The sequence below is a fragment of the Letharia lupina genome (assembly GCF_014066315.1).
Source record: "Letharia lupina isolate WasteWater1 chromosome Unknown contig_24, whole genome shotgun sequence".
NCBI lineage: Eukaryota > Fungi > Ascomycota > Lecanoromycetes > Lecanorales > Parmeliaceae > Letharia > Letharia lupina.
This window is the reverse complement of record NW_023502993.1, coordinates 110,147-136,144: the sequence shown is the minus strand read 5'-3', so window position 1 is coordinate 136,144 and position 25,998 is coordinate 110,147. Positions and strand designations below refer to the sequence as shown.

Genomic DNA, 25,998 nt, shown 5'->3' with positions numbered 1-25,998 from the left:
AAGTTAATAATTAAGTATCGCATATATAATTAAATATAAGTTTTAAATTTCGAGAGATTATTAAGATATAATAATCGCTTTTATATCTCTAAAGATAAAGTCTTAAAAAAAGAGTTTATTAATAAATATTATAATAATTTATTATTAAAATACTTTAATATTACGAAAATATATAAATTACTTATTTATAAATATTATTAAAATAAAAGTTTAAAGTAAATTATTAATTATATTAAGATATATAATATTTATTAGCGAATTAAAGTTTCGCGATATCGTCTATATAGCGAATTAAGCTCGCTTCTTATTATTATTTATTAGAAAATAAATTATATATCGAATAATAATATTAGTAGTATTATATAAATGAAATATTAACTATAAAGGTTGCTAAGTAATATATATGTCGAAGTTATTAAAGTGTTAAGCCGTTAAGAAGCTAGCCCGAATAAAGTCTAGCGTAAGTCTAGAGAAGGAATACCGATTGAAATTATAATATTACCCTCTCTCTTAAATGGCCATATTTCTATAATCTAAATTATGGCGACGGCGAGGTGGTAATAGCGAGACGATCGTTATAATTTATAGTGTATTAATCTTTATAATCTAAAGTATATTACTACCCTCTAAAATAACAACTTTAAACTTTTTCTCGTAGATACTCTTAGTGTTCGATTATGGCATTAAGTTAAATCTTATATAGTAGATCTGCGAACGTAGGTAATAGAGATATTAATGTGGGGTAATAGCTTAAGAAGATACTTAAAGTAATAGTATAGGGTGCTGAGAGATAGTATAATAAAAAAATCGAAATCGAATAAGGCTAATTCGTTCAAAAACGCAAAGTCCGATGATTTGTTAAATCGAAACTGATTTAAATACGCTAGTCGCATATGGCTAGATAGAACGATTATTACTAATTAGAAAAAAAAGAAGAAATTTATTACTACTACTATAGACAAGACCTATATCATTATTACTTCTTTATAGTCTTCTTTATAGCCTTTTCCTTAGTTATAATAGCCTTTACCTCTTTAAACGATAATATCTTTAAGACTATATATATCTTAGTCTAATTAGACCGATAACTATAGCTAAGACATTTAAAATATCGATCTTCTTTCTTTAGCTAATTCTTTAGCTATTTCGAATAAAGTAATCGCTATAGATCTAATTTAAACTTCTATTCATTAATCTCTTTCACATTTACATATATAGCCTCCAATTAACGAAGGTCTTAATCAGTCTTCCGCAAATACTCAATAACTAAGCGAAAAAAAGATGATGAGATACCAACGATTCATAACTAAAGCTTAAGAGTAATAAGTCTTCGTAGTATAGCGATCTTATAACTTTCGCTATAGTCTAATAGCGTAATAATAGCTGAAAATCGAGTATAGAACTCGTTAAATGCCTTCTTCTTTTTCATAGCAAACGCCGGGTTATAGAGTAAGGCGTTATTCTTTACCAGCTTATCGTAATTATCAAATATACTATAAAGCTCTAAAATCATCTCTTTCATAATATTATAGAGATCCTCGCTTAGTGAATCTACTTATACCTTAAGTATATCGAATATAATTAACTTGCAATAGTCCCGAATATAGTTTATTTTATCTTTTTCACTAGGAAATAATACGATACTTTACCGAAACTTGAAGTTCAGATGAAATTGTTACTTGTTTTACTTCTCTTTTTCACTATAGAAGTAGAGTATATTAGAGTATTTCTTATTATTTCTAATAATAAGAATAGTAAGAATAGATATTCCAGTCTTGATAACTTTTAATTTAATTGATTATTTATTTATATCGAAATCTAGAGACTCTACTAAAGTAATTATTTCTTCTTTAATAATTAAGGCCTAAATTTTAGCCTATAATTCCGTATTTATAGTAGTAAGAGTCTTTATATTAAAACGATAAAGATCCTATAACTCTCGAAGTCGTATTATAATTATATTAAGATTCTAAATAGTAGTATTAAGACTATAAATCTAGGCCTAATAATACTAAATCGTTAATAACGATTTAGAACGAGTTTCTTCTTAATTTGAGTTTATAACGAATTAGATAAAGATCTCTTTATTAATATAGATAGGTAATAGATAAGATAAGCGAGAGATAGTTAAAATATCTTCTCGTAAAGGTAGAGTAGATAGATAGATAGGGAATCGTTCGAATATCTTCTTTATAATAAGGCGATTAAGTAGTTAATATTCGAGAGATTTTCGTAGAGATAAAGTAGATAGATAGATAGATAGATAGATAAGTAGGGAATTATTCGAATATCTCCTTTATAATAAAACGATTAAGTAGTCGATATTTAAGAGATCTTTATAGAATAGAATAGATAGATAGGTAAGTAGATAGATAATAATAGCTTAGCTTATAACTATATTAAATAGTTAATATTATATTAGAGAATAAATTATATATCGAATAATAATATTAATAATATTATATAAATAAAATATTAACTATAAAGATTACTAAGTAATATATATATCGAAGTTATTAGAGTATTAAGCCGTTAAGAAGCTAGTCTAAATAAAGCCTAGCGTAAGTCTAAAGAAGAAATGTCGATTGAAACCATAATATTATTAAATTATAAAAAAAAAATTATAAACTTTATTATTAGCTTATTAGCGAGTAAATATAAAGATATTATTTATAATATTATTCTAATTATAATAAATCGATTTATAAAAATAATAAAATATATTTTTATATCTATTATAATCGATATCGCTTAATTAATAAAAGTATTTTATTTTAAAATAGTATATTATTATAATATATTAAATAATATTATTAATAATAGAGGCTTTATATTTATTAATAGCTTTTAATTCGCTATTTACTTTTATTCTAAAATTAAATAATATTTAAATAATATTTTTTATTTATAAATTAATAAGTAAACTAAGTAATAAAATTAGATATTAAAATATTTTTTATATATATTTATTAATAATAAGTAAAATATTTAAGCGAAATAATTATTAATAATAAAGTTCGCTTATATAAATAATTAGTATTTCTCTATTAAAATAATATTATTCTTTTTAATATATAAATATTATTTTAAAATTTATTAAAAGATTAAGAATAACTTTATTAAGAGAGAGATATTTAATATAAATAATAAAGTAAAAAAGTTATAAATATTAAGAAATAAGATAGTAAAGCGCTTTTATAGCGTAATTATAACTTAATTTAAATATTATAATAAAATATATTAATCTTAAAGCTATAAGATAGATAATTTAATAATATTAATAATTAAGAATTTAAAGTAAAAACGCTTAAATAAAAAGTTATTTTATAAATTTATAAAATTATTTTAAATTATAAATAAGATAGAGGCGTAGATATATCGTTTACTTTTATTTTTAATATATAAAATCTATAATATCTTTTATATATCGTTATTTAAGTTTTATTATTTTCGCGATTATAATAATATAGCGAAAATCTTTATATAAATTTTTAATTTTATTAATAATAATAAGCTTTAGAAGATTAAAGAAATTATTAATAAAATTAAGTATAAGAAAGATATTTAATATAAAATTAAATAAATTAATTAAAGTAAAGAGTATAATTAATAGCTATTAGATAATAAACTTATTAATATTAACGAGTTAATTTAAATTTATAAATAAATAGATAATAAGCGAAAGTATTAAATAATAAATAATAAATCTCTTATTATTAAAGAGTTTAATTAATTATATAGATTAATAATAAATAAGCGAAGATAATAAAATAAAATATAATTATTAATTAAATTAGATATATTTTTAAATAATACTTATACTATATATATACTTCTCTATATTTATTATTCTTAAAATATAAATTAATAAAATAATTATATTATTTAATTATCTATTAAACTCTATTATAAAAAGAATTTATTATATTAGAGTATATATTATTAATATAAATATATTTTTATTTAGAATAGCTATTAAAGAATTATCTAAGAACTCTATATTAACGCTATTATTAAAAAAAGATTATTATTTAAATATTCTTCGCTATCTTAGCGTTAAATCTCGAATTAAATTTATTAATTTAATTTTTTAATAAGAAGATAATTAAAGTATAATCTTCGAGTTAATATTTATTAATATTCGCTATATATCGACGAAGGCTCTTAAATTTCTTTTTTAATAATTTATTTATTTTCTTTAACTTCGCTATACGCTTATTTATCGCTATAAGTTAATTTTAAAAATCTATAATTATAATAAAAATAACCGAAGCTATCGCTATTATATATTTCTATAATTTATATTATTAAATAATCTTTTTATTAAGCTTAATCTATTAATAAAATAACTTTTAAGATTATTTAACGCGGCGATAACGTTATATTAATTTTTTTATTTATATTTAAAGATATAAAGAGATTTTAATATAGCGATTAATATCGTATTTTTTAATTTTATAGTTATTATAGAAAAAAGATTTATCTTAAATATATAAATCGTCGTCTTAATAAAAATAAGTTTTATATAATAAATTAGATATTAGAATTTATTAGTAAATATATATATAGAGCGATAATAATAGAGATAGTTAAGAGTTAATAATCGCGTTTATAAAGCGATTATATATTTATTATTAAAGTTATTATTATTATTAAAAAAGAGTATTATAAAATTATTAGTTTACGTATTAATATAATTAATAATAATAAGATATTTATAATAAAGAGAAGTAGATTATTAATATAATAAGATATTCTATATTTATATTAATATTAATATTAATATTATAATACTAAAATAAGTATTTATAAAAGAAGTATTAAAAGTTATAAAGAATAAAAATAAATAATTTAAAAGAAGTTTTTATATTCTTTATCGTAGCGCTATTATTAGCGAATAATATCTAATAATATAAATAGTAGCGATATAATAATATTTCGCTATTATCTATAACGCCGCGTTATCTAATTATTATTATTATTTCTATTATTATTAATTAATAATTAAAGATATTATCGCGAACGCGTCGCTCTATTAATTACTCTCTTCGAATTTCTATAATAAGAATTATTACTACGTTATTTCGTTATAAATATAATATATTATAAAAATAACGTTATTTATAAAGAAACTCTTCTCTCTTTTTTTATTTATTAGATTTTCGAGATTTTATTATAAATTTCTAAATCTAATATTATTCGCTATAAGAGTTATTAACTAGCGCTATAAAAACGCTAATATTAAGCGCGTTAATTTATTATAAATTATTATTAATTAATATTATAAAAGTAATATTATTCTTAAAAATAGTATTAATATTATTATATAATATATTAATAACGCGCTTATAGCGCGTAAGAATTAATTCTATCGCGTTATTAAAACGATATCATAATCTTAATAAATCGACTTTTTTCTCTTATTTCTTTATTAGAGTTTAAAGATTTTTTAATAAGTATTTTATTTTTATTTAAGCGCTTAGAGATTAAGATCTAGAAGAGAAGATAATTATTAAATCTAATACTATTATAGATCTTAGCGCTATTTACGCTAAGGCGTTAATATCGTATATATTATATTAGAGTTCCTTTTAGAATTTAATTTTAATAATATATTTTATATACTTAGAGACTTAGCGAATATAGATTTACTTTATATATCTTAAAGTTTTAATATTTCTTAAAGATTAATTCTACTATTAAATATACTATTAAACTTTATAACGATATTACGTCTTTTATAACTTATATTTACTAGCTAATTACTAGTAAACTATACTCTTATAATTTTTAATAATTATCGCGTTTAGATCTCGATAATTAATATAAAAATAAAGTTCTTTATTCTTTTTAAAAATAAAAAGAATTAATATTTTAGCTAAGAAAGTCGAGTAATAAATTTAATCTTTCTAAAGAGAATTCTTTAAATAGCGTTATAATTTCGTTAACTTCGTTTAAAATAAATTATATAAAAAATTATATAGCGATTTTTTATCGCTTTTAATTTTAATAATATAATTTCTCTATTTAAGTGTAAATAAGATTTTTATTTTTTTATTAAAAAAAATATTATTAAACTTTAATTACTTTTAAAAAAGTTTTAGATTATATTTATTTTCTAATTCGCTTTACGCTATTATAATATATATAATTATAAATATATTTAATTTCTCTTTAATAATTTAAATAAATTTAATAAATTTTTTAATTTATAATTTATTAGCGTTAATTTTAAATTATTATTACTTTATTATTAAATTTAATAATATTTATAATTAATTTAATTTAAATATATTTAATATAATATTAAGATCTTTTTAATTAATAATATAAAAGAGTATATTATACTTTTAATTTTAATTTTAATTATCTATTAATTAATAATTTAGCTAATACGTATTATAATAATATATACTTTAATTACTTAACGCTTTTAATTATAATAAAATAATATTATAAAATTTTAAATTCTATTAAATTACGAATTTTTATAAAATTAAATTAATATATATTTTAATATCGAGTAGAGTAACGAGTTATCTCTATTTACTTTAAAGCTTTATCTATTTCTTTATAAAAATAAAAGAAATTATTTCTATTAATCGTTATTCTTATCTCGCTTCTAAGATAATTATAAAATTAAATCTTTTTTTATTAATATTACGTCGATATAAATTATAGATAATTTATTAAGATTTAGATATTTAAATATTTAATAATTCTATTTATTATAATAAAAATAACTATTCTTCTTATAATTATAATTAAAAGATTTAATTTTATACTTTATATTATTATTTTAAGTATACGCTATATAAGCGCCGCTATTTAAAATTAATTTAGACTTTAAAATTTAATTCTTTAAAGATTTATTTCTAGCGAACTCTTTTAAAGATTTTAAATAAGAATCGCTATTAAAGTATATATATTTTAAAATCTTTTCTTATATAATAGCTTAGATAAGAATTTCTTTTTATTATTTTAATATATTATTAATACTTAAAATCTTATTTTTAAGCTTTAATTTAAATTTAATTAAAAAGAAATTAATCTAATATTTCTTAAAAAAATAAAGATAAATAAATCTCTAATTTCTTTAAATTATTACGAGCGTACTCTTAATATATTACTTAGCTCTATGGCTAGCGGGCCTTAACGAAGACATCTTCTATTATATTATATCTCCTTCTTATCTATATAGTTTAATAGTCTTATTATTCTAGTTCTATCTTACTTATATTAATATCGTATCTATACTAATTCTAATATTATAATAAGACTTCTTTATATACTCTCTCGGCGAAGAGAATTAATAAAGTTTTCACTTTTCGCTTAAAGTAAGCGATCGAGTTTAATAAAGAAAACGCTAGGTATTTCTACTATATAGAAGCTCTATTATATATTTAAATTATTAAATATCTATATTATTCGAAAGAATCTATATTAAATAATCTATATCATTAACGATAGCTTAAACTATTAAAAAACGATTCCCCTATATCGAATATAAAAAATCCTTCTCTACTTTATTCCTCGCAAAAAGTTTATCACCGATTAATAAACCCTCGACGAACTTTCTATTATTCGAAAGAATACTATTTAGAATATTTATAAACTTTACGATAAGTTAATTAATTAAGAAACGAGCGTTATAAACTCCCGCGAAGAAATTATACTATTTCGAGCGTTATAGTTAAATTTTAATACTTAATATAGAGATCTATTATCTTTCTCGACTCGTATATACCTTTATAGTATCGAAGTTCTAGAGATCTCTCTATTTCACTCGATAAAGATATTATTAATTAAAATCGCTATTTTTACGTCTATTTTCTCCGCTCTATTTTCATCTATATTTAATATATTATAAGTTTCTTAAATTCTCACTTAAATTTATCTATATTAATATTAAAATATATTTTATTATATCGTCGATTATCTATATATCGCGATTAGCTCTACTTTATATATAATAACTTATATAAAAGATATTTATCTCTTAACTCGCTATTACTCTATATGCTATGAATATAGTATTCTCTATTTACTAAGAATCTTTATTAGCGATATTATAGAATACCGTCTAATATCTTCGCTTTATTCTCTTCTCTATTTTATACTAATTAAGAGAAGACGTAAGGCTAAAACTCGCCTAATATCTCTACTCCGCCTTCGTCTCTATTATTATCTACTTTATGAGATTTTAAGATATTAAGAGTATATTAATATCGACTAATCTCTTTATAGCTAGTTAGATAATTACTTAGTCTAAGACTATTAGATTTATCTATCTTTATAAATACTAATTTAATATTATTCGATAATTAAAAAATAAAAATTTAAGATAAGCTTATTTATAATAATAATTATTTTCTTATTAATATCTTTAAAATTATTTATATTATAGCGAGACTTAAAGGAGAAGCTAATTAGCATATATCTATTAGACGACGATATCGCTTATACTCTATAGTCGATAATCTTCTAAATTATTTAAATAATATATATAAGATATTCTTATTTATTCTTAGAGGAATCTATTAATATACTTATAATAAAATAAGCTAAGAAAGTTAATTATTTCTTAAATTCTATAGTAATCTTATTAAGTATATCGAATATAATTTTAGAAATAATAGTCTTAACGATCTTAGAAATAATAGTCTAATAAACGATATACGAAAGAAATCGAAATTTCGTTTTTATAACTTAATTCGTCTAATAGTAAGAGATTAGATTACGCCTTAATTAAAGAAATATATTATAAAAATATAGCTTAAATATTAATAATCTATTAAGAAATTTATTAAAAAGAAGATTAAAAGATTTATAGAGTAATATATAAAAGTAAAGGTCGAGACTAACGTAAAGAAGAATAAATATTCGATTATAACTCGCCTTACTTTTAATATAGAGAATTTAAATCTTATTAAGATAGAGGATCTTGCGAATAAAAATTAGACTTATATATAAAAGCATAATAAATACTTTAAACTCGATATAGATTTTGACGAAGCATACGAGCTTAGTTATTAAGGCTTTCTATAAGCGACTCGATAATACTTCGAATATCGTATTTTTAGACGAATTAAAATCATCCGATATCAGAATGGCCTTCTTTTTTCACATTGAAAAATCGATTTCTTAGGTCTATATTGCTTATTAATAGCCTTATATTAAGTCTATTAAGTAGGCTCTCCTTATTATTATATATCTAAAAGGCTTTCGAAGTTATAATACGTTATCTATAGACCTTACTATCGCCGTTAATAGCTTTTATTAATATCGATTATATAATATTCTATAAAGAAACTCACTTAATATTAGATTAGAGTTTTAGCGTCTACGACTTAATTCGATTTAAAAGATCTTAATTAATTAAATTATATTATTTTATCAATTTCTTCTTTATTATAAATATGAAATTAGATAATTATCGTATAATAAATCATTTTTCGATTATTATTCATTTAATTCTTTATAAATCCTCGTTAAATTAAAAGCTTCTTAATATTATAATAAAGTGTAAAACGACGCGCTAGCGAAATCTCCGGGACGCGATATTACTATCGTTATCGCCGTTAAAAAAAGATACTAATTTAGCCTAATATACTAATATTAAATATTCTTTATTTTTATAAATTTTCAGCGAGTATAAAACATATATATATAATAAAATTATTTACTTCTTTTAAAGATCTACGATAGATAGACTAGATAGAAGAAGAATTTAAAGAATCTTATCGATACGTAGATAAGATATAGCTATATCTCCGAAATCTTAATTATCTCTAACTAAAACCTATATCGACTATTAATATTTAAAGATATAAGATAAGTAATAGATCTATATCTTCGATTTATTAGCTATAAGAGTTATAGCTATTTAAGAGAGGAGAGTAGTATTACGAGTATATTCTTAATATATCACTTAGCCCTATAACTAGCGGACCTTAACGGAGATATCCTCTACTATATTATATCTTCTTCTCATCTATATAGTTCGATAGCCTTATTATTCTAGTTCTATCTCATCTATACTAGTATCGCACCTATGCTAGTCCTAATATAAATAGATTTTAAAAATAAATATCTTCTAATCGAAGCGTTATTTAGTCTTCTCTTACTTTTTATAAATAAAAAGATAATAATTTATTAGATTCGCTATTAAATTAAATAAGAATTACTTAAAGAATTTAAAAGTTATATTCTTTAGACTATAGATTTAATAGTATTTATATTATTAAGTATTAAGATTATCTTCTAAGAATTATATATAATAAATAATTCTTAATTAGTATATATAAAAGAATAAGATAGAATTAAGCTATAAAATCTTAAATTTATATATATAGTTAATTATAAATTCGAATCCTCTACGCTTTTTAACTAGACCGACTAAGTTATCGCGAGTAAATAAATTAATATTCGCAACTATTAAAATCTCCCTCTTTCATATCTCTCTTATTAAAAATAGATATACGTTATTAACACATAGAATAACTTTTTTATTTTCTATTAAATTCTAAAGATTTTTTTTTTAAATTGTAGAACGAATTGTGGGCTTTTAGATAAAAAAAGAGTATCTAAATTTAATCTTATAATTATTAAAGCGTAAGGAATTCAAATATCGCTTATCAAAGTTCGCTTATTAAAGTTCGCTTATTAAAGATCGCTTATCAAATTTACTCGATAGTCCTAATTAAAAAAAAAATTATAAATTTAATTTATAGATCTTTACTCGTTAATTAATAATAAAATACTTAGAACTTATAAGAAACTTAATTTCGACTTCGCGGAATTAGCGTAGATACTCTCTCTTATTAATACTCTTATAAGAATATATTTTTTTAAAGCGAAGTATTTTTATTTTATTTAATATATTTATTAAAAACGCGATAATAATTAATATAGATAAACTTTTATTAATTATAAATAATAAGTTAATATTATAAAGCTTATAATTATAAATCTTTAACGTAGTTAATTCTTATTCTTATTCTAAATAATAATTTTCGACTTTAATAATTATAAGATATTATTTTATAATAAGATCTTTTACTAATAAGAAATTCTTAAACTTATTATTAACGCTATAATAACTCTCGATATTATCTTTATTTTCTATTATATAATCTAGAGATAAATCTAATATTATAATAATAATAGATCTTTTCCTTTAAAAGATAGAGAGATTAGAATTATAAAAACGTAATCTATTAATAATTAGTTAGCGAATATAAACTATAAAAGACGTAATATCGTTATAAAGTTTAATAATATATTTAATAATAGAACTAATCTCTAAGAAATATTAAAACTTTAAGATATATAAAGTAGATCTATATTCGCTAAGTTTCTAAGTATATAAGATATATTATTAAAATTAAATTCTAAAAGAGACTCTAATATAATATATATAATATTAACGCCTTAGCGTAAGTAGCGTTAAGATTTATAATAGTATTAAATTTAATAGAGATAAGATAATAATATATAAATACTCTTAATAAATAAAGATTAATAATAAATATAAATAAAGATATAACGTTAAGATATAAGAATAGTATAGTTAAATAATTCTTTCTAGAAAAATAAATTAGTAAGCGAACTTCGAATTAAGTCTCTTCTCTATATTATCGAATTTAACGAGTTATTTCTAGAGAGAATAACTATAGAAAGTTACGTCTAATCTATATATAAAATCTAAGAATTATAATAAATTCTAATCTTACGAATATCTTATCTCTCTTCTCCGCCTTAACTAATATCTTATATAAAAATATAAAATATTTAAATAATAAAGAATAATAAATATCTTAGATCGTAGCGAAAAAACGATATACTAGCTTCGTAATTAAGATAATAATTCTTATAAAGAGAATTAAGAAGATTAGAAGAGAATATATAAATAGCGCTATTAATAAAGTCGAAGTTAGAATAAAAAATTCTATTATATAGAGAGAAAGAGATTATATATAGCGTGTAAGAGAAGAAAAATAATATATTAAAGAGATATCTTAGATAATAATTAAGAAAGCTTTAGTCTTACTATAAATAACTATAAATTTAAAGAATTCTAGCTTTCTTTATTAGGTCGTAATCGTATTTTTAAATAAAAAAATAATATTTATATATACTATTCTTTCTAAAAGTACTAGAAATAATTAATTATAAGAGAAAATTAATAAGTGAAAGATAAAATAGACTTTAGAAAAGAAATAAGAAAAGTAGATAGAAGAATATATTTAAAATAGCGAAGTAACTTTATACGTTATAGATAAAAAATATAGCTATTTAATAAAGTATCTTAGTTATTAAGTAAGATATACTTAATAATTTCTTTATATATTTATCGTAAGTTAATCTCTTAAATTATTTATCTTTATATTAATTTTAAAGCTACTCTATAGAAGCTTAATATCGCCTACGCTATTACTATCTAATATCTTAATAATATATATATTCTTATTATTTATAAGATAATATAAAGTAATAAAGTTATAAAGAACTATTAGTCTAAATTATATTTATATCTAAATTAAAATATTAAATTCTATTAAGAAGTTTATAAACAAAAATCGCCTCTTAAATATATCGAAAATTCTTTCTATAATATTTCGTAGCTAAGAATATCGTAGATTAAAGAGTTCTTTTATATTCTTAGACTTTATCTTAGTCTCTTTCTATTCTTTTAAATAATACTATACTTCTATATATAATATTATTAGAAAATTATAATTAAAATATCTAGTATCGACGAGATAATATTTATTCTTAGAGATTATAAATTCTTAATTAAAGATAGCGTTCTATAGAACCTTAGCATTATAAGCGAATTCTTTTTATTCTAAAAGTATATAATAAAATAATATATTAAAATTACATATAGCTAAGATATTCTAACTAAGCTTTCTCTTTCTATTTCGCTATAATATATATTCTTCTATTAAAATATATATATTAATATATATATTATTAAGTACTTTTAAATAATTATTAAAATAGAATATAAATTTAGAATTTAAGAGGATTTTAAGCGAAGTAAGATAAGGTTCTTTAGATAATTATACTATATATTTATAAAGAAGAAAAAGAGCGTTAAATACTTTATAAAAATATAGAGATATAATACTTCTAGAGTATTAAAATCGATTATTAATTCTATTATTACTAAAATTATAATCTATAAAATATATAAATATAGTAAGTTTCTTCGCTATATTAATACTTCTAGATAAAACTAGCTAAGTATAATTAAATAACTAGCTTTATAATTTATTAAGAGTATACGATAATATATAAAAAGTCTATTATATAACCGTAGAATAGTTAATAAGAAGCTCTTTTATATAAGTATAATTAGAAAGAATAAACGCTCTCCGCTCTTATATATTAAAATAAAAAAAGTAATATTAAGAAGTAATAAGAATAATAGTAATAGCTATTTCTTTAAAGTCTAAGTTATTCTTTATACTTATTAAACTTAAAGTTAAAAAAAGAGATTAATAATATATATATATTAATTATAAATATTTATTATTTTAGCGTACTTAATCTTATTTTATTAAAAAATAAGACTTAAGACTTATTTTTAAATATTTTAAAAATATATTTTAAAAATATAGTAATCGAACGATATTCTATATATATATAACGCTAAGTTAAAAATAAGTAGAGATTATTTTCAAAATATATAGTTATCGAACTAGCCTTTAGTAGTTTTTTTAAAAGAAATAATTTAAAATGAAAATAGCTCTATTCTTCTATCGCTAACCCGATTAAATAATATTACGAACTTCGATAAAACCTTTATCGAAGAGTTATAGATCTCTTTGAATTTTACTTATTCTTCTTCTTTTATTATATATATATATTATAAACTTCTTTAATAATAGAACTCTCGTTATAACGATCTTTATAGTTATATTACTAAGCTATTAAGCTATAATCGCTATTATACTATATTATAAATACGTTCTCTTAATAGAGTATAAGTAAATCGAGTTTAATTAGCTAAATATAACTATAATAGTTTAAATAACTAAAATAACTAAGATATCTCTATAGCTGCGGTAGTCTAAAATAGCTAGAATAACTGAAATATTCTTATGGCTGCGGTAGCCTAAACAGCTGAAATATCTGAGACATCTCCATGGCTGTGGTAGCCTAAATAGCTGGAATAGTTGAGATCTCTTCATGGCTGCGATAGCCCGATTAGCTGAAGTAACAGAGACATCTCCCTGGCTGCGGTAGCCTAAATAGCTGAAATAGCTGAAATATCCCTATGGCTGCGGTAGCCCGATTAGCTAAAGTAACTGAGATATCTCCATGGCTGCGGTAGTCTAAATAGCTGGGATAGCTGAAATATCCCTATAGCTGTGATAGCCCGATTATCTATTATTACTAGAAAACGCAGTTTACTAGAAAATGCAGTTTTTTTAAATTCGATAAATCCGGCGTAACATTAAAATGCCTACTTCCTACTAAAATATAATTGAAATCTATATTCTAAAGAGTATAAATTATAGAGTATATTCTATAGTATAGTTTAGAATTTAAATAATATGAATTAGCTTATTATTAGCTAAGTAATAATTAACGAAAGAATTTAAAACTATCTATCTTAACTATAGCTTACTTCTTAACTAGTAATAATAACTTCATAGTAATTATAGAAGCTTTATACTCATAGATATCGTAATTAATATATATTACTATCTATTATTCGAGTTTAAGACTAAGCGATCTTAAATAGAGAGTAATAGATTAGCTAGAAATAAAAAAGCTCGCTTAGCTATTAGCGAGTAAATATTATATTTAATACTAATATTTACTTCGCAGTAGCTAGGCCTATTTACTATAATAAATTTAACTTATAAAAGTAGCTATATATCTATATAGATCGTAAGATATATATTATTATTATATTTAGTTATTATAGAATTTTAATAAGAAGTAGATATTTTAATATTACGTCGGATTTATCGGACTTAAAAAACTGCATTTTCTAGTAAACTACGTTTTCTAGTAATAATAGGTAGCTAAAGTAACTAAGATATCTCTATAGCTGCGATAGTCTAAATAGCTGAAATAGCTAAAATATCCCTATAGCTACGATAGCTTAAATAGTTGAAATAGCTAAAATATTTTCATAGCTACGATAGCCTAATTAGCTGGACTGGCTGAAAATCCCTCTGGCTGCGATAGTCTAAATAGCTAAAATAACTAAGATATCTTTATAGTTACGATAGTCTAACTAGCTAAAATAGCTGAGATATCTCTATAGCTGCGATAGCTTAAATAGCTGAAATAACTAAGATATCTTTATAGCTATAATAGTCTAACTAGGTAAAATAGCTAAGAAATCTTTATAGCTGCGATAGTCTAAATAGATAAAATAGTTAAGACTTCTTTATAGCTACGATAGCTAAGATATTCTTATAGCTACGATAGCTTTAATAGCTAAAATTATTAAGATATTCTTACGACTGCGATAGCTTAAGTAGTTAAAATAACTAGAATATTTCTATATCTACGATAATCTAAATAACTAAAATAGTTATCGAGATAAGATATCGAATAATCTTAATTCGTTTAAATATATATCGTTCGATAGATAACTCTTATCTATAGAGATTTAATTAACTATAATCGACGTAGTAGATTCTTCTCTTATATACTTATTATAGTAATATACTATAATATAATATTATCTAAATACGCGAAGATAGTAGATTAAATTATAATATCGTTCTTCGCTTACTATATAATAATTTAATATAGAATCGTAAAGAGTATATAACGTAAGATCTTGAAGAGCTAAGTCGTATTCTTAATAATAATAGTCTTATTATCGCTTAATTTCTTCGTAATATTCTCCGCATTTATTTATTACGATAATTTCTTCTCTTATTTAACTAAGTACTCTAGCTAAGTAACTAATTAAGTAAATAACTAAGTAAATTAATATAAGATTATAAAGAGTAGATTTATTATATTACTACTACTACTAACTATCTTTATAAAATTCTCTATACTATATTACTTCTTTTCTTATTAAGTAATTAGCTAAGTAACTAGCTAAGTAGCTAATTAAGTAAATTAATATAAGATCGTAAAGAGAGAGTTTATTATATTATTACTACTGCTAATTATCTCTATAATTCTCTTTATAATATATTATTTCTTCTCTTATAGAATATTAGATTAAGTAACTAACTAAGTAGCTAATTAAATAAATTAATATAAGATCGTAAAGAATAGATCTATTATATTACTACTACTACTAACTATCTTCGTAATTCTCTTTATAGTATATTATTTCTTCTCTTATAAAATATTAGATTAAGTTACTAGCTAAGTAGCTAATTAAGTAAATTAATATAAGATCGTAGAGAGTAGAGCTATTATATTACTACTACTACTAACTATCTTCGTAATATTCTCTTAATTTTATATATCTAAATAAGTAGTTACGCTAACGTCGTATAAGATAACTTTATAATTAAATTATTATTTTATAATATAAAATAGTAATTTAATTTATAAGTAATCGACGAGGCTAATAACTACTCTATATGATTAGCCTATTAAATTATTACCCTTTTCGTTTTAAATTATTCTTTTAAATCATATTGCTAAATCTTTCTACGGCGGACGACGGCTGATACTATAATAAAATCAAAAAAGAATTCTCTTTTTATTTCTTTCTTCGCGATTTCTAGTAACTCTCTTCAAAATATTCTTTTTAGAATATTCTCAATTCTTCGAGAGATACTTTTTGAGATATTCTTTAGGGGCTACTCTCCGGGGTACTCTTCGAAATATTCTCCGAGGTACTCTCCGGGGGTACTCTCTCGGGTACTCTTCTGAGTACTCTTCCGGGTGCTTATAACGGATATTTTACGAAGTTCTTCGCAAAAAAAAAAAAAAAAAAATTTAAAAATTTACGGGACTTTCCGCGGAACTTCCCGCGAATTCTTTTTTCGCACTTTAAATATTTTCTCGAGTGATTCCTCGAGTAACTCTCTACTAGTACGAAGATCGATATTAAAAGTTCTAGATATACTAAGATAAGAGTTTAGATAGAGCTAAGTACTTAATATAATTTCAAATTTCATAAGTAATATTATTATTCTTTATTTTAATAAGTATTAATACTCTATATAATAGCGACGTAGTATATATATACGAAGTATAAATATATAAAGTATATATATAATAGCGATATTAATAGAATATATAATAGTAATAATATTAAAGTATTAATTATAGTATAAAGAAATAGAGAAAGAGTATAAAGACTTTTAATATATAAGTCTTATTTATATAATATAATAAATAGAAATCTTCTTATTATTCTCTATCTTAATTATTTTTTATTAATATATTTAATACTTAAAATATTAATTATAATAATAAGACTTAAATTTAAATACTTACTAAGTCTTATTAATTATAAATAAAATATTATACTACTTAAAAAAATATATTAAGAACTTATAAGAAAGTCGAAAGATAATAATTATATTATTAAAATTATAAGCTTATTTAAAAGAGAATTTAAAAGTAAATAAAGCGAATATCGAGATATATTACGAAGGTAATACGTTTTAAAAATAATAACGAGTATAGAAAAGATTATAAGAGAGATAATATATAATTATACGACTTCGTCGAGCGAACTAATAAGTATATACGTAATTATATAAAGTATTATCGTTAAATAAATGTAACTATATAGAAAATGCCAAGAATGCCAAGAGTGCCAAGTATTTTAGCGCTGTCCAGGACTTTTAATGCCGACCTCCGTATATTAAGTACTCTCTAAACTACTCTTCTCGAATACCTTCGAAAGTATACTCTCGAATAATCTCTTAAATCCCTTAGATACCCCATAAAGAATCCCCTAAAATATTTCTCTACGAAATCTCTTCAAATATTTTCTCAAGAAAAAAATTGGTTTTGGTTTTGTCGTAGTGTCAGCCCTCGTCCGCCGTATTGTGGCAAGAGAGATGCGATTCGCGAGCGGCTCCGCACCAATATTTCTGGTTGTTTGTCCCATTCTGAGTCTTAACTTTTCAAATCTTGAAACAAAAGCCCGCCTTCTGGTCGTACGCACCTTCAGCGATAGGGGTGACTACAACATCTCGCTTCAGGTTATTGATCCAGCGACACCACTACGCAGACGAGGCCCTCGGCTGACATTTGGACGTAGACGCCCGCATACCCCAGGATTCGCGAGTTTCCTACTTTGAACCCAATGGGTTCCCAGAGCATCCTGCCTGTACTTATTGTTCACAGAGCTGACTGCAACATTCATATCGTAGAAGACATCCGACCGGAGAAGTGGAAAAGCTGCAGCACACGTGAGAAATGTCCATTTGACCTCTGGACCGCATGCTTTTGGCCCGTCTGCGAGATTTTATGGTGTGCACCTTGTGCTCAGCACCTTGCCTTAAGCTTTGCGCATTCGCCATTTGCTCTTTTGCTTAGGTACTGCGTTTCTCGAATTTGAAGCTAGGATACTGTAACCGAATCGCCGGGACCCCCAAGAACTGTCTTGCCACTCGGTCAATGCCATTGTCACGTCCTGAGCATCACCAACAATTTTCTCTGTGAATATCTTCGGCCTCATTTCACTTGCAAAAATTAGAAGGTAGCAATGCAAACGTTCCATTGTTGCATGCAGCCATCTAGGCTGGTACGGTTGTGGCACCAGCGGCAGCGTTTCCCTGAGGTGTGGTAGCCTTTCAATTTTCGGTATCTCCGCACTGTCACTCTTGTTTGGCAAGATCAAGTCATGGCTGGTAGAACAATAATACTTTGGTAGAGTCTCTATGTTATTGCTGCTACTAGATCATTGGAAAGGAAGACCACAGGGACAGCAGCGTAGAATAGAATATGTTGTAGACACCCACCCCCATACTTTACTTGTACTGGACGGACTTGCCTTATCTCCGTGCCTACTTTACACGTGGACTTTTTCCGCTCCCCCACCTTGCCACGAAGGAAGAAGATCGTCACTTGCCATCATCAGATCCAACGTCCACAGTAGAGCGACTGTCTCAGAGTTCAGCGAGTCGGCGCTTAGCATCTGCTCCTAACTGCAATCTAAGAGAAGAGCGATTCCGACGCTATGGCTAATCAGAATCAGAATGGTAGCGATCTGTGGGCTGAAGCACTGACAGATCCCGGACTCGCCGCAAAAGACAAAGACTCAATCAAGGGCATCGCACCGATCAAGCTGGACGAATTGCTGCACAGCATAGAGACTCAGCGCGATACCTATCGTAATCAAAGAACTACCTTCAAAGGTCCTAAGGGCGAACGCGTCGTACTTAGTGATATCTTTGCAAAAGTCGCAAAGTGGATTAAGAAGTTTGTTGAGGTTGGAGACACGGCTGTGCAATTTGATCCTGGTCATGCTGCTCTTCCGTGGGCAGCTGTGCGCTTTATCTTACAGACCTCGCTCAACCATGCCGAGCAACACGCCGTCATCTTGGAAGGTGTGGAAACGGTCGCTCGTGTTCTCGCGTGGAGCAAGATTCAAGAAAGTCTTTACCTTGGGCAAAAAGCTGAGGCTGTGCATCTTTTGAAAGCAGATCTTGTGCGCCTATATGTTACGGTTCTTTCCTTTCTTGCAAAGGCATACCGTTTCTACTGTAAGAGGAGCAGTGGTAAGGCAACAGCTCAATTTCATATTGTCTCAAAGACTTGAGAAAAGCCTACTAATATTACACTGCTAACATGGCCCAGAGCGCGCATTCGGCTCCGTCTTCAAGTCGAGTGACCACTACTCAAAGAAGGTCCACGAGATATCAAGTCAACAACATGAAATTGAGCGCTACGCCGTTCAAATTCTAGCAGCAATCCTGATCGATCAAGTACAAGCTTCAGATACGAATCAAAGCAGGTTGTTTCATGCTTTTAAAGCCCTGAAAACCAGCCACTTAAAAGACTCAGATGCGAAGCAAACCAAGCTACTGGAATCTTTACAAGAAGTGAAGTTCAGCCTTGCAGAGGGCTTAGATGCAAAGCAAAGCAAGCTACTCGAAGCCTTGGAAGACCAGAAAATCACTCTTGCAGGAGACTGCAACGCAACCCAAGCGATTCTACTTGAAACTTTACAAGACTTGAGACTCAAAGTTGCAGATGACTCACACGCAATCCAAAGCAAGCTGCTTGAAGCTTTACAAGACCTGAAACGGCCCTTCTCTCACGTTCAGACTGTGAGTACAACAAGCAACGGCATCCTCAAAGACTTGCAACGTGATAAGATACTCGATTGGGTTTCTAGTACACGCCACCAAAGCCATCACTCACAGATCTACAAGAAAGTATTGAAAGGCACCGGTGAATGGCTTCTACGCAGTCCGGAGCTTTATGACTGGCTGGACTCCAGTTCATCACAGATGATGTGGTTGCATGGTATACCAGGCTCGGGAAAAAGCCGGCTCGTGTATGTCAATTTTTGCTCTAGTCATTTTTGCAAGAGCTAAGACCTCGTCAGATCCATTTTGGCCCACGACATGAAGGAAAGCCATGGACACCTCTCAGGAACTATGCCAACATACTCCTACTGTGGCATGGTTGAACAAAGACCTTTGGAATCGAAGCCTGAAACGATATTCCGTAGTCTAATACGGCAACTCATAGTCTCGGAGTCGGAACTACCAGAACCCATTCTCCGTTGGTACGGAAAAAGGGATGAACAAAGCGACAATCCACTGGGAGAAGCGGTTCGATTGATAAAAGAGATCGCCAGCGAGCGTTCGGTAACTTACATCCTCCTCGATGCTGTGGATGAATGCGACGGAGACGAGAGAGGAGAGATCCTGAAAGGCCTTGAAGAGATTCTCCAACAATGCTCGACGCTAATTAAGATCTTCGTGTCGAGTCGGAATGATCATGACTTCTCCAATTTCTTCAGCGGATATCCCCATGTGAGCATCAAGGCTTCGAAAAATCAAGGTGATATTGAGATGTATATCAACAAGATGGTACATGATGCGATCGTTGAGAAGCCGAAGAAACTTTTGTCAACAGTAGATGTCTCCGACTCTTTCAAGGACCAGATCAAGCGGACGCTTCGCGAAGGGGCTCAAGGCATGTAAGTTCACGAAGGTTCCAGACCCGACTGCCGAAGCAAATGCTCTTGCATCGTTCATGCTTCTCAACAGATTGCCAGCCTGGCGTCTTATGAATCTTTTAGACCAACACGAGAATCACGCTAATAGTATGTATACAAAAAGGTTCCTATGGGTAGAATTGCAGCTGCAATATTTGTGTACCCTCAAATCTAAAGACGATGTGGAGGACCGCCTAGGGCATCTGCCACCAACACTAATCGGAGTCTATGGAGATATCTACTCCAGAAATATCGAAACATTGGCGGAAAATTCCAAGATCCTAGTTGAGAACATTGTACAGTGGTTACTCTGCTGTCAGGAATCTCTGGAAATCGACGTCTTGATGGCGGCAGTCACTGCAAGCTCGAGACGAAAATGCTCGACAAAAGCACAGGTCCTGGATCTGACCGCCAATCTCGTCACTCACGACGAAGAACTCAATGTCTTTAGGTTTGCCCATCTCTCAGTCAAAGAGTATCTCGAGGAAGTTCGTATGGATTTTGCAAGTCCAAGAAATCACAAGACCGCGGCCATTGGGTCTCTGAGACTTCTCACAGATGACACGCAAAGCCTTGTTGAGGAAGTCCGTCACGAAGGGCGCGCTCAGAACCCACAGGCATATGCCTCGAAGTATTGGAGTAGACATCTAATGCAGTGCGGGGATCAGAAGCCAATGGAGGAGCCATACTCCCTTCTACAAGAATTTGCGGCACATCAGCCTCATTGGTGTTGGCAAGAACCAAATTTCGCGGAATACCAAGACAATAATTTCAGTAAACTGTTAGTTGGGACTGGAGCCTGGCTCTTGAAGTCTTCAGAAATGAATACATGGAAGAGTCGGACTGGTGACACACTATTTCTAAGTGGTGGGCCAGGTTTCGGTATTTAGTTCCCAAGCTTTATAGGGCTAGCTGTTGGATGCCCACTGGTGAATTCAAGCTGACCCATCCTAGGCAAGACTGTATTGACATCTATCACAATAGACCATCTGCAAGAACAATTTGCTGATGAGGCTTTCGCTGTCGCCTATGTTTACTGCAATCTTAATGAACAGTCTAGACAGTCATCAGTATATCTGGTGTTCAGTCTACTAAGACAGCTTGTCCAACAGAAACCTTCTCTTGCTAATCTCAGAGAGATTTCTGATGATCGCCACGACCCCTCGACACGCACAGCCATTGAGCATGTGTTCGCATTGCTACGACATAGCGGATCTTCATTCGAAAGAATATTCATAGTCGTGGACGGCCTTGATGAATTACTGCATGAAGATCTTCAAGAATTTCTCGCAAAACTTCACGAGCTACAGAGCTGTCTCCCGGTCAACTTGATGATTGTCTCGCGGCCGCATTCTTACATAGAAGCAGAATTGCGCACCGGTGGTAGATTGTTGGAATGCATAGATTTGATGAAGAGGTATACTAAGTTGGAAGATGTTGAGATTTGCTGCAGCACCTGTGTTGAAGCTACCTTATATGGTGGCAAATAGGGGTATAAGTAGCCCACTCAGCACTCTCATAGCTACCTAATCAATCAATCCTTCATACACATTTTCCAACAGGTTATGAGGCCCTCGCGCTGCTACTACGCAGTTGTTAATTATTGATTCAATCTTCAAGTATTAAGTCCAGCTTAGTTGTGGCAACTCCGACGACTTTACCACTATTATCACTATTCTTCACTGTTACCAGTATTACCACTATTCCAATACTATTCCACTATTTTCTACTACGACTACTACCCAAGCAAGAGGTCAGAGCACGCAGAGATTACCACTATTTCATTATAGATTCTACTACGGCTAGTACCCAAGTAAGAGATCAGAGCACGCAGAGGTTATTTAACTATAAACCAGTCATACCCGTGCCTAAGCAGTGGCCAAAGCTTTACTAGTCTTTGTTTTAGCCAGTGCCTAAGAAGTGGCTAGAGCTTTACTAATTATACCAGAGCTCAAGTAGCTAGAGTATTTAGTATCAAAATCATTAGTGAGCCTGCTACAATGGCAATTAATTCAACTATAATTCCGACCTCTTCATTGAGCAAGTCGATATTTAACTCTTTCGATATCAGTTACCAGGTCTCAAGTCGTGCTCGTGTCACACGTAAAGGGAAGATCGGGTCTGTGCTCGTGTCACAACTAGTTATTAGAGAGCCATTCTGCAGCATGGGGGTGTGGTCAATGGTGCTGCATCATGGGGGTGTGTTGAGATTTGCTGCAGCACCTGGGTTGAAGCTACCCCACATGCTTCAAAAATGTTGGAAATGTATGAAGGATTGATTGATTAGGTAGCTATGAGAGTGCTGAGTAGGCTACTTATACCCCCATTTGCCACCTGATTGCCACCATAAGGGGTAGAACACAGGTGCTGCAGCAAATCTTTTAACACCCCGATAATACAGTATCATTAACTACACCCCCATACTATAGAATAGGGAATAACAGCCGATCGTCTTTATCTCGAAGACGGAAAGTACCTGTGGAACCACCTATTGCATGCCAACAGCAGGGAAACCCATCGCTTTCTTCAACTACAGCTCCGTTAGCAGCGCCACCGCCTTCGATCTCAGTCTAGCAATCATTGGTTTCTCCCGTACACCAGCCTTCAAGTTGAACCACGTGGTAAGCCTAGGGTCATGAACTGTACGTCAAAGCTCAATCCTGACATCAAGATGTGACAGATCGTCAGATACATCGTTGATCCGCTCATGCGAAGGACAGGATGCTTCAGCCCTCACGCCGATGCAAAGTTGCGGTCCTTTCATCACCGCACCTCCAAATTGCAAAACAACGCCTTCAGCTCATGACATCTGACAGGCGCCCTGATTGATGGACAAGCAGTGATGTAGGTCGAAGAATTTAAAAGGGGCCGCTCGAACATTGATGGCATATAAGTCTGTACATTGATTGGTCGCAGCACCCACTTACTTCGCATGTACGATGCACGTCATGATGCAGGCATAACGATCCTTCGCTTCGTGCTCTGTAAGCTTTCCCATCGAAGCTGAACCCTATCCATGTTCAACCTACTATCCCAGATCCTCAAGTCTGTACATACTCTTCCGAGGCAACCGTTTTCTCAAAATACTTCCACGACTCAGGCATCAAGCCAAACCGCTTCTCTCAATCTCTCCGACGTTTTTCAACACCTCCACCTTTCCATCCGCCACTCACCATGACGCACACCACCCCCAAGACAATGCACGCGGCGGTCGTCCACAAGCCCGGTGGACCTAGTGCCCTCATCCTCGAGGACCGTCCCATCCCCACCCCCGATAAAGGCTGGGTCCTAATCCGCATCAAAGCATTCGGCCTCAACCGATCCGAAATGTTCACCCGCAAAGGTGCCTCCCCCGGGGTATCCTTCCCCCGCGTTCTTGGCATTGAAGCCACTGGTATCGTCGCCGCTGCGCCAGGAGGAGAGTTCAAGGAAGGTGAAATTGTCGCCACCATTGTTGGGGGAATGGGGCGAAATTTCGATGGCGGCTATGCGGAATACACATGTGTGTCTGCGAAGCAGGTTCAGGTGGTGGATGCGGATGGGATCGGCTGGGACATCTTGGGCGCGGTGCCGGAAATGGTGCATACAGCATGGGGAGCACTGTTCTCGTCGTTGCTGTTGAAGAAAGGGGAGAAGTTGCTGGTGAGAGGGGGATCGTCGTCTGTGGGCATGGCCGCCGCGGCCATTGCGAAGCACCATGGCGCTTTTGTCGTCTCGACCACTCGTAATGAGAGCAGAGCAGATCTGCTTCGTCGGAGTGGCGCGGATGACGTCCTTATCGACAGCGGAACCATCGCAGAAGAGGCGCGGAAGCGGTTCCCCGAGGGATTCGACAAGGTGCTCGAGCTCGTGGGCGTGGCGACGCTGGCGGACTCGCTGAAGGCCACGAAGAAGAACGGTATCGTGTGCTCGTGCGGTATCTTAGGGGATAAATGGGTGCTTCCCGAGCTCGATCCGAATTTCCTCATTCCAAGTGGCGTGTTTTTGACGACTTTTGCGAGCTTTGCGGATCCTTTCAGCGCCGGGCCCATAAATACGGTGGCACGCGCGATCAAGGATGGTAGTATGCAGATTCCTATCAAGACGTTCAAGCTTGATGAGATCGTTCAGGCGCACACGGAGATGGATGACAGCACTGCGGCTGCGAAGATTGTCATCCTGACGGACTAAGTATAGGATCTTGTATCAGACTAAATGGAATCAATGCAGGTTGGATGGAGAAGAACATGCCGTTAGGGAAACGAGGAATCTTCAACAGTATCTTTTCTGCGTCCCTTCCTTCTGATGGCTACTCGCCAGTACGTCAGAAACGGTCACTTGAAGCCACACCAATTTATGGGAAGAAGACTTGGCCTCGGCTCAGTCCGCATCGAAAACTTAAGGAGTGAGTGCTTTAACCGATTCGGCCAATGCCATTTATAGCGTTATAGGAAACCGCTATACTATACGATTAACATCAGCACTAGAATAGCATTATGGTCTATGATTCTTGTACTTCTTGAAATTATATCCCCATTCTCGACAAGTATCATCCTATCTGTCGTGAGGTAAGCATACCGATTACTCATACGAGCGTGATTGCTATTCGAGACACGTAAAGTGGTAGATAAATCGTAGTGCTGCTGAGAACTTGCGATACCTGAGGGACAAATCCCAGAGGATTTTGGGAAGAGGCCTATTAACATAACAGCATCAGGCAGCAGCTCACCTCGGTCGTGAGAAGCATTCATCTTAATGCACTCTGGCTTGCGTAAGCCTTACCGTCGTGCAGATGTCTGGCGGTGGGAGTCTTGCTCGGTACTCCGACGGCGCATCATTGTCCGGGTTTTCGTTAGCACGTCTGATCGGCTCCAAGTTGACTGGCC

General features: G+C 29.3%; 2 protein-coding genes across 2 annotated transcripts; both read left to right on the top strand.

The window, feature by feature from the left end:
- Window positions 1-19,141: 19,141 nt before the first annotated feature.
- HO133_006263 (uncharacterized protein) lies at window positions 19,142-22,623 on the top strand (the record flags this gene model as incomplete). Its single annotated transcript, XM_037297161.1, has 5 exons — window positions 19,142-19,682; window positions 19,762-20,464; window positions 20,516-21,115; window positions 21,258-22,015; window positions 22,088-22,623. 5 exons carry the CDS (start codon window positions 19,142-19,144, stop codon window positions 22,621-22,623), a joined length of 3,138 nt encoding a protein of 1,045 aa, XP_037147286.1.
- A 1,442-nt stretch (window positions 22,624-24,065) lies between these two features.
- On the top strand, window positions 24,066-25,303 carry HO133_006262 (uncharacterized protein; the record flags this gene model as incomplete). Its single annotated transcript, XM_037297160.1, has 2 exons — window positions 24,066-24,117; window positions 24,234-25,303. 2 exons carry the CDS (start codon window positions 24,066-24,068, stop codon window positions 25,301-25,303), a joined length of 1,122 nt encoding a protein of 373 aa, XP_037147285.1.
- Window positions 25,304-25,998: the final 695 nt, after the last annotated feature.